This window comes from Strix uralensis, chromosome 16 (genome assembly GCF_047716275.1).
Source record: "Strix uralensis isolate ZFMK-TIS-50842 chromosome 16, bStrUra1, whole genome shotgun sequence".
Lineage (NCBI taxonomy): Eukaryota > Metazoa > Chordata > Aves > Strigiformes > Strigidae > Strix > Strix uralensis.
Window position 1 is genome coordinate 3,158,313 of NC_133987.1, and position 14,527 is coordinate 3,172,839.

Consider the following 14,527-nt stretch of genomic DNA (forward strand, 5'->3'; position numbering starts at 1 on the left):
TTGCAGGATGAGGTGTTAAAAGGAGGGAGCTGGAGAGATCCAGGTGCCGTGGAGCTGTCCTGCAGTGTGCCAGTGGGGCTCACGTGGCTACCAGGATTTCCAGAGACCTTTCATCCTGAGGTCCAGCCACGGTCACTGACACGGCATGGTGGGATAGGGCACAGCAGCAGGCAACAGGAGGGCAACCCCATGGGCAGCTGCCCCTTCATCCTGGAGGCAGGAGTGGGAGTTCCTCCCCCCACAAAAATGCACAGAGTGTTGTATCAGCCTGCTCTGTGGTATGAAAATAATAAATGCTGATTCCACAGGAAAAAAAAAAAGAACATTTTAGTTAAAAAGTAGGAATAACTGAATACAAGCAAGATTTACCTCCATTTCTGTGGGTAGAGAGCAGCACACACGCTTAAATTTTCAGAGTTTACTACCATTTGAACAGTTGCATCAAACAAACAATTAGACATGTTCTTTAGAGATGCTTTTTATTTCCAACATACAGAAATGTACAGCTCCTACCAGAACCTACAAATACTGTAACTAAGTACATTTGTTGTCATGTAACACGTTACAAAGCACTCTGCACCTTGCTAGTGTGCCCTTAAAGAAGGTTTGGGGTTTTTTGGCTGAGAAAAATCAGGATTTCAATATATAAAATGGAGATGGCTGCAAGGAAGAGAAAGTGCATGCTTGCTAAAAAAAGTAATGCCCGTTTAACTTATTTATGTAACTAATAGCTTGGAAGGGGATGTTGATGTCATTAAAAGCCAGTGCATGTCACATGATTCCAATTTAGCCTTCCAAGATATAAATAATCAGGTATAAGAATCATCACAAACTCGGAAGAATATTAAAGCTCATAGCATGCAGGAATCTTTGACAAATGCTTGTCAGTTTTAGTCCTTAAGCATCTAAGACCAAGGTTTCTTGCATTATTTGGCTCACAGGATAAACATTTCTGATATTAAAGAAGCGTGAGCTAGTAAAATGCATTTTGAAATCAGGGGTTCCTCTGACTCCAGCACAGCTGGCCTTGGCTGCTGCACCAACCCGCAGCAGCTTCGCGCCCCAGCTGAGCGGACAGGGAGGCTCGTCGCTTCCCGCCAGGAATTCTGAGCTGCAGTAAGTGTTCCAGATTTAAAATGACTGGATTATGGCATTTTCAAAATCTTTTGATGAAGAAACCAAATTGGGACTATAAATTCTTATTGAAAGTTGGTTTGGTTTTTTTTTTTCCCTGTTAGTGAAAGGGAACTGATACAACCAAACTGACCAGCCGTAAGATGGAAGTGAATGAGGCTGCGTCACACTGCGGCGAACTCGACTGCAGTCGCTCAGAATTCCCTCACCTCACTCAGGATTGCTCTGCCCCCAGCAGGGCTGGGAAGCCCAGAAACAACCCCCAGGACGAGCTCACGGAGCACCCAGAGCCGCTTAACCCTTGGAGCAGCCGGCACTGCTGCGCGTTCCCCGGCTAGAGCCTCCACAAGGCTGAGCTGCTCTGTCCACAGCAGTAGGAAAAAAAAAAAAGCCCCTTTCAAACCCAAAAGGCAACAAAGTGTTTAGCCAAAATGACTCAGTTACTGCATTCCAGTCTCTCCCCAGTCTAGTCTGACATCCATGCCCACTGCTGACGTGCTCCGTGTTTGCCCTTCCCAGCCCTGCTGGGACAGAAGCCAGTAGATGGTGGGATGGGGCAAACCTTTAGAAGTTGCTAATAAAGGTTTCACATATGGCCATATTTAATTGTAAACAATGGCACAACACTTTGTACCTACAACACCACGTCCTTTCTCTTGAGGCCTCCTATCACACATTAAACATGGCAACAGCTCTTTGAGGTAGGTATTGTGTGTTTTGCATATCGAATATTTGAAACGGGGGAAGCCCCAATTTACCGAGGAGCTATTTTTTACGTACCCAGCTAGTTACCTGAACACAGCCTGAGCTCACCAACTTCACGGGACAGCAGCTACCGGGATGCTGTGAGGGAGCAGGGAGGGCCCTGCTGCATCACCACCTCAGCACCCAAAACTGGAATTTGTTTTTCAAGGTTCTGGCTTACGAGATTTTTGAGAGATGAGTAGCTCCCAGGGAGCCAGAATCCAGAACTTCTCCCAGTCTCAGCTCACAAGAGGTTGCTGTGAAGAAAACAGCGTGTTTGATTTTTCTAAAGCATGCTGATGTCATTTTAGGGGGGAAAAGGTGTGTTAGAAAAATTCTGCTTCTCTTGTATCTGCAGTTCACAAAGTCACACACAAAAGCACAGCACAGTATCAGCTGCAACGTCCAGGCTGTTGCTCCCTTTCTCCTGTTATGTTAACATTCAGGAAAAAAGGGGAAAAAAAAATCTATATTGGATTATTTAAATTAGTAGCAGTTTTGCTTAAAACTGGCAAGGGAGAGATCACAAGCTGCTTCCCAAAGAGCTGTGTGCAGCAACCTCTCGTGGGGCAGAGGAGCGGTGCCGCCGAGGAATGAACGAGAGGAAACGCTGCGACATCCCCAGGGCCAAGTTCCAGGTGTCTCGCTGACAAGAGCTAAACACCCAAAATTTACTGGTGAGAGGAGAACAACGGCACATGCCACATTTTAAAATTAAAGCAACAAAATCCAGTGCAATGGAAGAGAGTCTTAACCAGAGCAAACCAAGGGAAACACAGGAAACAGGAACGTTACCACTGTGGGACGTGACCAACCACGTAAGAATCGAGCCCCAAGAAGCTGAAATCCTGAAACAGCACGAGCAGGACAAGGCTGGGTTTGCTCCTGATGCTTTGGGAGTCAGGTTGAAACTCTATTTCTGTCTGTGGACCCTCTGTTGTGCCAACTGGAGGAGGAAGTGGGGACCAACACTACTCAACACATGTAACAACTATGGCCTTTGCAGACGACCTGGTACTGTCAAGGTCCTGGGAAGGGCTGCGGAAGAACATCAAAGTTGTGGGGGTCTTTTGTGATCTAACAGGAGAAGTGCCATGGCTTTTACATCGAGCCTACGAAGGACTCATACAATCAATGACTGTCCCCCACAGACTATTGAAGGCACCCCCTCAATGTGGTTGAACCCGGTAGTTCTGAGAAATACCCGGGCCTACAGGTAGACCCATGGATTGGAATATTAAAATCAGAATTACGGGACAAAGTGAAAGGGTGGTGACATCAGATCAGGGGATCTTTGAAGCTGTTTCAGAAAGTCGATATCTTGAAGAGATATACTATGCCATGTCTGAACTACTTGGCAGACCAGGCTGATGTAAGAGCTCCATACCTGGAAACATTCGACTTGACAATAAGAGCAGCTGTCAAGGAATGGTTACACCTACCAGCAAGTACTTGTGATGTCTCCCTATATTCCAGCACTAAGGATGGAGGCTTAGGCCTTACCAGACTTTTGGGATTGATTCCCAGTGTGCAGGCCCAAAGACAGAATTGTGCAGTCTTCAGATGAAACAATAAAGACGTGAAGGTATTGAGAAGGAGTTTGAACAGTTGTGGATTGTAGCAAGAGGAGATAAAAGAAAATTCCATCTATTTGGGACCTGAAAGTGGTTCTGGTGATATCAGAACTAGGCAGAGGGGAACAAGTCTTGGAATGGGAAAATCCCACTCCAAAAGTCATATTTCCAAGAGCCTGTAACTGGTGAAAACAGGAATTTGTGAACCGGACCAAGCTGCTGTCCCAGGGCTGTGGACTTTCCAACGTTGAGAAGGATAAAATCAGTAACAACTGGATTAAATATTAGAGGCATTCCCCAACGAAAGCTCATCACTGTGTTACAACTAAGAGCTAATGTTTACTCCACGAGAGAATTCCTGGCTAGGAGAAGGCAGGAGACAAATTAAATCATGTCGACACTGTCAAGCGGAGAATGAGACCTGCTCACACATCACTGGATACTGCCCTGCAGTACGAGATGCTGGAATCAAGAGACATAACCAAGTATGTGAACTGTTGGTGGAAAAGGCCAAAAAGAAAGAATGGGAAGTATTTCAAGACAAACAAAAGACAAACAAAATTAATTATATAAGCTGGACTTGGTGTTTGTCAAAGAGGAAAAAGCTCTGGTGGTAGATGTCCCAAGCAGGTATGAAAGTAAACCAACGTCATCGGTGGGAGCAGCAGCAGAGAAAGTAAATACCAACATCTCAAAGATCAAGTACAAGACCTGACTAATGCTATTGTTATCAAATTTATGGGATTTCCTTTGGGTGCAGGTGGCAAATGGTATCTGGGCAATTACAAATTGTTGGTGGAATTGGGACTCTCCAGCTCCCGACAGGACAAGGGTGAGCGTTGTCCATCATCCGCAGATATTGTACATATCTTTGTTAGTCAATTGATGCAGTTGTAAGTCCTTAACTTGTATCTGTAGTTGTACTTCGTAATGAATTATTTCAATAAATTATTCTTCTGTCTATCCCTTATCAGTAGGGTGGAACTAACCAGTCTCAGGGTGAACCAGAGTGAGTTAGGCCCCAGGAAAAAGAGTAGGAGCATTGAAAAGAAACCATTGACAGTATGTAGGGATATAGGACTCAAAAATCATGATGTGTCACTTATTCTGGTAAAAGGACATAAATTGCTAATCTGGACAATCAATTACTGATTTGGACACAGGTGGATGGGCCACCTTTACTTAACTCAGAAACGAAACACGTATAGATTATATACGTTTGATAAATAGCATCAGAATTATGGGTAAAGGATTTTACATGAGGGATACACATATGCCCTTTTAATTCCAGAACTCTTGATTTTCATTCATCTGGGAGAAATGGTAAAGTCCACAGAACAACTGATTTCTCTGAAATCAGAACTTTCCTGGGGCCTGCATAACAAAGTTTCCTGTTCCACTCTTACAGTGAGAGATGCAAGGTGGGAGAGTAATTGCCTTGGCTCCAATCCTTTAAAGAAACAAGCAACTTAAACACATCAAGTTCTTAATCTCCCATTGTTCCAAATATTTGAGTTCTTCTCTCCTTTGTCAGTGCCTGATGATTCAAAACCAGCAATTAAAAAAGCAGGGTTAGAAGGAACTACTTTACATGTATGTTGCTCTTAGCTGCACTGACTCCATCAACCTTAAAAACCTGGTGAGAGGGAAAGAAGCCCCAAATCTTTACTGAGAAATGTGGCCATAGATACATGGATTACTGTGATGGGGGAAGAAACCAACTTCCACCACCACCTGTGCTTCCCTGCACCCCCAGCCCAGAACTGTTCGTGCTGTTCCCCAGCTGGGGAACTGTAAACTCATTCATTTTAGACCACATTTGCCATATTATGTGACATGAGCCACTCGGCTGGGATAACCTGAGCAATTGCAGGGGCAGTACCCTCACGATCCTCCTGTAGGCAGCAGATCTGCGCAGAGGTAACCTCCAGCTGGTGGGGGTGAGGTCTTCATGCAGCACAGCTGGATCTGAACCCAGACATCTGTCCACATCACAAATCCTGCACATCTGCCAGCTGCAAATGCTGCCTAAGGGCGATTGAGTATTTGACACCTGTTCTCATTTTGTTGCCACCTAGACAAGAACACATATAAAACTTTGCTACCCAACCTGATAAATGGACCACTAGTACCTTCACTACACATCTACTCCCTGGAATAATCTGTGGAGATTATGGACAAACATGGTGGTTTTGGTGTGTCATGAAGATGCACTGTCTTCTTACAACGCCTGAACTCAACCCTTGCCTCTAAAAAACATCCCTCTAAGGTCCAGAAGGCAGTGGACTCTAACCTTACCTTGCAGGAAAAGATGACGCACAGCCCTTACCCCAAATGCGATGTGTGATACAGCCCTTTATGCAAGAACATCCAGAGATCACAAAGATTAGAACTTAAGCAGAAAGATTTCTGGGGATTGAAGACAATCAGTTATTCCTTTCTAAAACAAAGTCTGTGCCATTAAAAAAAGGTGACTGAATTTAATAAATAGTCATTTCTGAAATTATAAATAAGTTAAAAATTAATTTAAAATAAGCTAGTATTTGAATAAATACATTTCAGTAAGTGCTTAAATACATACATGCTTTTTTTTTTTAAAGTTTTCTCTTCAAGTTAGCTCATGTTTTAAAGAAGCAAGTTCTATAATACTGCCATAAAATTTTGTGCCTTCAGGAAATAAAATATTGCTTTTCTTAGCCCTTTATAATTTGATTCAGTTCCCATCCACTTTGATGAGATGGGTCAGATCTACTCATTATTGCTTGTAAACCTGAGGAAAAAAGGAACAATATCTTTAAGAAAGATGCTGCTTACTGGAGGCAGGTTCTCCACCTGTACTTCCTAGAAAACCATTTTGACTTTTGTGTCTCAGAGGGTTAAAAAAATCCAACACATTTCCTAATAGCGTTCTGTCAGATCGGAAGAGGTTTTAGGTTTGACCTGGAACTGATTTCTGAAACATCCTATCTGTATAAAGGTATTTACAGTTTGCTTCAAGTCCCTGCACCTGAAATGCCCACTTTACTTTCCGATGTGTAACTGGTACCCTGGGCACTCAGAAAACTAGATTAGTTTTGCTACACATCAATAATCTAGTCCTACAGATCAAACAGATAAGGCAACATCAGTCTCCTCTACCACGTGTAGGAAAAGGACTGATTGGAAAGAGCCCTTTTAAGTTGAGTAATACACGGATTCATGCAAACTGACATTCATCCAAACCCCACAATTTGTGAAAAACACTACTGAGAAGTAGGCATCTGATACAAAATTCCTAAATCTGCCATTTGAATTCTAAGTTTTCATGTCTAAAGTAGCTCCCAGAAGCCTCTCTGTGTCCAAATGGCTGCTACCTGTGGTCACACGAACGACTGCCTCAAGGCTCAGCCCCTGTAGGCTCTTTGGTTTGGTGCACAGAGCAGCTCCGGGGGGGGGCCAGGAAGCCCCGAGCGATTTTTCCTTGCCGCTGTAGCCTTGGCCCTGCTATCTAGAAATATGGGAGCTGCTCTGGGACTGGCTGGAAGATGTCGTGGCTCCACTCAGCTGGGAAAAGCCGCTGTTGCAAGATTCCAGACTCGACATAGATCCCCTGGGATGGGACAAAACAGACATATTTGTTAGGAAGGCAGCTATTAATGGATAACTCGATACATCTGACAGATCAACTTATACTCTAGGACACTTGCAAAAGTATTTTATTTTTTGTCCCATCATTTTCAACTTGGTCTCTAAGAATCTTTGTGTCATGATGAAAAATTCATTTGTTAGAGACATCTTTTTTCCAAGCAACAGAAATTACACCTTGTCTCTTGCAGTCAGGGAGTGGAACACAGCTGGAGGCTCTGTGGGGCTGCAAACACTGCTCCTGAGCAGAAAGGAAAACTCAAGAGCACTCTGAAGGCAGCACAGCTCAGTGAATGCAGCTGCCTCTGCTAACCCGAGAACTCCAGCCTGCTAAGCACGAGAGTCCCAATTCCAGCACGTCCAGCCATGGTCTTCAGCTCCTTCTGCCAAAAGCAGACTGGGTTCACCGTAGCTGCAACAGCCTACTGTTCCTGACACGTTTTACACAGGTAGAGCAACAAGGAACAGGTCTGAATGACTGAAGTGAGGAATTACTGCTGCTCCGACTCCACAGGATCTGGCCAGGTCACATTCTCAAGGTCACCACCTGCCCATCTGCAAGTCTGTTCTGCCTAACACTTCCTTCAGCTCCTAGTGAAAGGTCAAATACTTGCAAAGAATTCAAATTACTGGGTGATTTGAAGAGTACTTTTAACATTAAAGGAGGTTAGGCAAATCCTGCCAAGGTTGATGCACTCACCTATACAGAAAGCACTCACCAAGTCACAACTGACATCCTTCAAGTGCCAAACGAAATATGTATGAAACAGCCCAGCTGATATTTGTTAAGTTACTCCAAAAATAACTTCTTAGAATGTTCCTGACTAAGATCAAAAAAATCCTCAGTCAAAAACCTCCCCCTTTCCAGGTAGCTGTAAGCAAGAACTGAAGCAAAATTCCACTGCTGGACATACAGCCAAGGGGTCCTTTATTACCTACAGCACTAAACGAGATTCTTTGTGCAAAATGCCACCAGGTTTGTGTCCATCTAAGTTATCAATGAAACACACACCCTGTGGAGGTCACTGCTATCTGGATGTTTACCTCGCACCCAGTCCTCTCACTTGGTTTCTCTCTTGCAAATCGTACAGTAAATCCCCCCCAGTAAATCTCCTACCTGAAGTCCTTGGATGCAAGCACCTCATAGTAGTATATAAGCTTGCACTTGTGACTGGAAACTTGCAGAGAGGCAAGAACATCATCCACCCGAGGGAGGCTAGTGCCGGAACAGGGCAGAGGGCCGTGCATTTTCCACTGGAGAATGTAAAAGCCAGGCCAACGAGTCACATGAGATCCCTGGGAGAGAAAGAGAGTGCCATCAAGTGACTACCAGGCATCTTAAATAAATGAATGACTTGGCAAAAGTCAAAAGAAAATACTGAGCTGGCTACTTTGGGGAGCATACATCATTCACTTATTTTACACACCTAAGCCACAGCGCTGTAATGTTATTTAAAAAAAAAGGTTATTTTCAATTAGCTTTTTACAATGGATTAGTGAATCTCCTTCCAATGGCCCAGTCCAAATTAGGACTGCGAGAGCAGCCGCTTTCACAGGGAATCCAGTAAATGATGAACACAGCAACTATTTCCAAACAATACATGGTTTCCCATGCCATCAATTCCTTCCCCTTGCGACCACCAGCCATTTTGGAGTTTGCTAGGACCGCAGGATTCATGCCAAGACTCAAACACATCTGACCTGGATGCTCTCCCCTTCCCGGCAAACCAGTGGAGATTCCATCCGGCTGTAATCCACCCCCAGGACCCACGTCTTGTCAATTAGCTGCACGTTGTCCCCAGCAGCAGAGGTACTTGGTAACGTGGCTTCTTTATGATTTGCTTCAGGAGCTCGTTTGGAGTGAAAGAGGCTGAACACCACATCTCCCTTCAGGATGTCAAAGTCCCAGGTGATGACAGATTCCCCTTCCAGAATCTCCACAACTATCTAAGGAGGGAACAGAACAAGAGCACTGTAGAGTCAGGTCTTCAGGTGGCAGTCAGCATATTCCTCCCCACTCTGCAAACATGCTTTTCTCTACAATCCTTCAGTTAAGCTCTCGGTCTTGATTCCCAAGGAGGATATGGACTGATTCCCATTGCCAGTCTTCTGCCACAGTACATCTGCTCAGGCGTTTTTACCCCATCACTCCCCTGTATCAGAGCTGCTTGTAAATCATTTACTAGTTCTAGGAAAACCTCAATGGAACTGAAGCAAAGCATTCAGGACACAGCACCTTCCGAGTGGCTGTGCACACCAAAAGGCATTGCTACTTTTTAAGGAACGTAAGCAGGCCAATTCAGAGTTTCTAATCATCACTGAAGCTAGTTGACTGTTTTGACACTCAAGTGCTCCTTTTTTGGACATTCTGTTTTCTGATGACCTGTTCCCAGTACATACCTTCTTACATCACCACTACTGTCCTAGCTACGCCACTGAGTATAGAAGCTGTGCTGTCAGAAGGGAAACTGAGGGAAGCTTTATTCCCCCAAGAAGGAGGAAGAAGAGACTATCTTACAGAACATCAGGCCATAGTAGAGATAAGAGATACTGCTTCTCAAATTGCTGTTCTGAACTTCCACACTTCTAGCTGTTAGCTAGCATTAGCCTTCCCAAGAAAGGCACACTGCTGCTGAACCATCTGTGCTCACACTTTGGGAGCCCTTCGTTGTTCTAGTCAGCCCTAACAAAAGGAACACATCACTGATACCAGCTCATCACCTCCTTCAGCCTTATGAAGTTCTGGTTTATACCTCATGTGGAGCTCCTCTGAGTACACTTGCAGAATGATAGATAGTTTCTGTCCATAATCGGATGTGATCCGAGTTCTCTGGCTCCTCTTCTGTTTGATAAAGTGACTTGGGAACAAGCCCACCTTCTGGGACAGTACACTGGAAGAGTCAGACAAACAAATACGAGAGTTCATACTAATCTAGTGGTAAAGTATCAAGTTATCTGTACCATGAACACTCGTCAGCTGTCAGACACAGAGGATGACACCCTCAGCTGGTATAAGATTTCATAGTGGGACTAAGTTTACTTGAACTATAATGGTTTATCTAAGCTCCATTTAGAGAGCTGACCTCTAAATCCATTCTCCAGGGCAGCATCAACACTTCAGGGTGAAGTCTCCTGTGCACAAATTAACTGCACGGTGCTCAGAGTAGGGGCATCCCAGCCAGAACAGAAGTTAACCACCTCTCAGAAGGGAGTGGAAGGCCGGGGTGTTGAGGAGGAGGGCATCGAGGGAACTTGCACACTGCAGACTCCACTTGCACAACAGGAAGAAAAACTCACCATGCAGTCTCCTCCCAGGAAGTCTGGGATCACATCTTTGTCCACGTAGTCTACCAGCCCTCCTGGACCCTGGTAGTTATTCCCACTGTAAATGAGGAACTTCTGCCTTGTGTTCTCATTGATAAAGGGACTGACCTGAAATGAAGAGACAGAAGACATCACTGTCACCGAGTGAAGTTAGAGACAGTGTTTATACCATCTTACATGGCTGCTTTAGGCTCTAGACCGGAAGGCCTCCTCAGCAGGAATGCAGACCAGCAGTAGTACAGAGCTTCACAACTCTGAACCGGTTACCCAAAGAAAGAGGTAGCAAATGAAGAGTGCACTATACCATCTCACAACATTTTCTACTTTGTGTAAAATAAGTTTGCAGTCACCACACCACATATAAACCTCACAAGAAATTTAACTTACATTGTCAGAACAGTCAACAGGCATCAGGCAGAACAATATTTATTACTCTTCTCTTCAGCATCCCTCAGCATGAGATTAAAAAATACTTGTCTTTTCCCATCAACATGAAAACCCACCAAGTTGGGCTACCACTGCTACATGAGGATTTGCAGTTTAGGTCCAACATCCTGTCCTGCCCTGGTGGACGACAGCCACTCGAATCAAATGAGCTACAGGCCTCCTATGGCTTGTTCTGCAGCAATGCTGCAGCCTTTTCAGGAGTTAGCACAAGATACCTGGAAGCTTCTCCCTCCCTAACTCTTTCAATAAGCAGAACTTAACACTGACTGGATGATTTAGTTATTTTTACATGCACAAGTGCTTATGATACTGCAATCCAGAGTTCACCCACCAGAGTCCAGAGCACAGGAAAAACCCTGGGTGCTCGCACTATCAACAGTCTCCCCAGAGTTTCAGGGTAGTTGTCTTCTACAACCTCAATTATCCGAAGCAGGGCCTTAACTCCAGGCCGCCAGAGATGCCGCATATTTAGCCCTTCCAAGTCCACCAGACATGTCCAGGATCTAAAATAAGTCCACAGAAAAAGACCTGTCAGAATCTTCATTGCACAGTGGCTGCTCAGTTTATGATCCACAAAATATATCAGTAACACCATAGCCTGTACAGGACTGAGTGAAACCAGCAAGGGAGACCAGCAGTTCCAATAAAAAGTAGATCTCCACTCGGGCAGCAGACAGCCTGAATCCAGTGAGCTTTCAAGTAAACCAGACACCCAGCCACAAAGGCAAGAACATATGCTGTCAGTGTGGAAGAGGGTGAAGGTACGCAGGCCTATCGCTACAAATACTTCAAAAATACATTTTACATGAAAGTGGAATCTGGCAGATAGTTTCCTGTAAAAAAAAAAAAAAAGAATTTCATGGGTCTGGATTAAAATCAGCAAGATTAAGTTTATCGGGAAAGTGGAAAGGAAGGATCAATACTTGCTCTCATATGAAGCTGTAGAATTTATCTGCATTCAAGTCCACTATATATGGGTACCCCAAGCCCAGGAACAGCCCATAAGAGAGACACTGCTGTCTGCAGTTTAACCCTAAAGGACATCACCTAAATCCTTCACAGAAGCATTCTTCTCATCACATCAGTTTAAACTCTGTAGGGACAAAAGAAAACTAGCTATACTAACGTGATGGGACGGCCAAAGGTGTTGGTATTTTCCTCACATCTCTTTTGTCCTTCCTCATTAATTGACAGAACCTGAAATCAAAGACAGTACAGACTAAGATTAGCCTGAGCATGACTGAGAAACCAGGATAGCTCAGAGATCTTATTAAAAAAATTACAGAACGCAGAAGTATACCAGTCTTGCAGTGTGCAAAACAGAGTACACAAAAAACCCCGTCCTCTACTGAAAAGTTATGCTGATCATACAAGGTACAGACACTGAAAATCTAAGATGAAATATAAGACTCTCGAGATCAAGTGTCATTAGCAGAGCTGCATGAAAGGGCCACGGAAGGCTTGCAGATAAACTGCAAATTATTGGAAAACACCCTTCTGGCCCATGTGTACCATTACAGAAGTTTCACTTCTGTCTCTGCAGGGAGACTGAGAAGCTATGCCATGCTAAAGTCACCAAGCCGGCTGAGTTACCAGCCATGAAACACAGGAATTATTTGTGCCAGGCAGGTAGATCCCAGCTGCATTATACCGAGGCTTCTAAACACCCCAAGGGAAGTAATGTTCCTCAGGTGAGAAATGAAAGTACAACTTACATGTCGCAGCAGTGATTCCTCTCCCAGAGCTTTCACCAAACCTTTTGTGTCCATCTGGCCAAGACGAAGGATGTAGAGTGGTCGTCCATCTTCAAAACAAACATAAGGGTTAAAGAGGGAAGTACTCTAGTCTCCCAGGCTATCACTCTAGAACCTTTTATAAAATCCACATTAAATATTTGAAAAGGATAAAAATCATATCCAAAGACAACCTTATCAAAGAGATGCTGCTTTGCACTAGCTCTAGTCTGCCTGATCTGTGCAGAGAAATAACAAAACCACCAGCAGAACAGAATGGCTATTTACAGGTGTTGAACTACTTTGTTCACTTTTAAAGTGTCAATACAACTTTCTCCAGAGATCCCAGGTTACTTATGAGGTCCTTTAATGCAAACTGCACTGTAGTGTCAATGTAAGGGGCAGCTTCTAACCTTTGTCTTGATAATGCCATCCTCCGGTGTAGTATTCGTCTAAGAGGGCTGGGGGTCTCCATGACTGTAGGATGTAATCGACCTGGTACTGCTTTCGCCAAGACAGTGACTGACAGAGCATTTCTCGAGCTTTGTCAATGTTGAAGTCACGAGCCCGCAGAAATCTAAGGATATGTTCATCCTTGGGTATCTGTGAGAAGAGAAAGCCTGAGGATCAAGACTGGTATGTTACCTGTACCATGGTTCCATAAAGCCTGTAGAGCACGCACCATTTTTTAAATTCTTAAAACTAAGATAACAAATATTAAAGCTACATCCCTCTCCCTCTCTCCTTAACTAATCCAGCTGGATGCAGCAGATGGTGCTAGGAGCACAAAAGACGTGACCAATTCACAGCCCGTGAGAAGCCTTTCACTGATCCAGTTGCCAGAAGCCCCAGCAACTCTGGGCTGGCTAAAGTCTCCCTCAGCTTGCTATCCACAAGGACAAGCAACATAGTGTATGGAAGTAAGCAAGCTGCAAGCTTACCTCCCCACAGGGCAAATTAGCAAAGGATGGAAAGCATCCATACGTAACACATTAACCAAGTTAAGCACGCGCTGTCTGGAAGGGGATCACAACTGTCCAGTCATCAAATGATTACCCACTAGCACCAATTCCAGCTCTTGTGCAGGCCCCTCTTCTGCTTTGCTGCTGACCATGCTCCCCTGGTGTTATTTGAACAGGAAAGCTTTTGAGTTCTTCCAAAGGCCCATCACATCACACTGACACTTACCAAAACAAACAAATCAACCAAAACTATAACATGCCCTCTCTCTAACGCTCATCCCAACACTTTCTATCAGCAATTCTAGCACCACGGGCACAAAAGCTTTCCCAAACGAAGGCTGTAGAATGACTTATTCCAACCACCTTCCAAATCTCCCATGTTGCTATAGCTGAAAAATCAAAGAAAATTTGCCAGGAATACTAAGTAGCAGGAATTAACAATAAACCAGACAGACTCCATAGAAGGGCCAAATTTGACTAAAAAAAGCCTGTCAAGTCACCAAAACAACTGGATTACAGCTGCATATGCTGCTGATTTCTCTTCTCAGTCCCTTCACCCCAACTCCCCCCAAAGTCAAGTTTCCATCAAAAATTCAAGTTCTGTCAAGCAGGGATAGTCTCCTCTGGAGTATCTGTACTGCGCTTAGCTATCTGAGCCCTGCTGTAATACAAAAAAGCGTGTGTTCAGGAGTCAAAGCTCTTTTGTTTGGTCCCTGACAAGCTCACGAAAACAGAAAGCAGGGAAGAAAGCAAAGCCGCCAGCGGTGTCAGGCTGGGAACAATCTCAGTTTCACAAGCTGGTATGAAGCTACAAGAGATATGAAGAATTGATTCTACTTAAAGAAAGGGGTAGAGTTCAGGCTGCTTAAAGCCAAGCCTAGAAGCACCTGAAGAGGAGATGGGAGATTAAAGCTGCTCAGCATATTCTAACACTGCAAACACTGCGTTTGTGTGTCACAGAAAGGAAAAGAGCAGCCTTCCCAAG

At 44.3% G+C, this 14,527-nt stretch overlaps 1 protein-coding gene across 10 annotated transcripts in view; it reads right to left on the reverse strand.

The window, feature by feature from the left end:
• Positions 1-462: 462 nt before the first annotated feature.
• The window catches only part of SEC14L5 (SEC14 like lipid binding 5), a 46,024-nt gene continuing 31,959 nt past the window's right edge, over positions 463-14,527 (reverse strand). For 9 of the 10 annotated variants that reach the window (XM_074885400.1, XM_074885402.1, XM_074885404.1 and 6 more), the window contains 9 exons: positions 12,994-13,183; positions 12,563-12,651; positions 11,974-12,044; positions 11,179-11,350; positions 10,374-10,508; positions 9,830-9,967; positions 8,778-9,023; positions 8,194-8,372; positions 463-7,041 (listed from right to left, as the gene is read on the reverse strand). In XM_074885400.1, coding sequence (XP_074741501.1) covers positions 6,936-7,041; positions 8,194-8,372; positions 8,778-9,023; positions 9,830-9,967; positions 10,374-10,508; positions 11,179-11,350; positions 11,974-12,044; positions 12,563-12,651; positions 12,994-13,183 — 1,326 coding nt within the window. In that variant the 3' untranslated portion in view covers positions 463-6,935. The remainder of the gene's footprint in view (positions 7,042-8,193; positions 8,373-8,777; positions 9,024-9,829; positions 9,968-10,373; positions 10,509-11,178; positions 11,351-11,973; positions 12,045-12,562; positions 12,652-12,993; positions 13,184-14,527) is intronic. The other variant, XM_074885401.1, reaches the window with a different exon arrangement.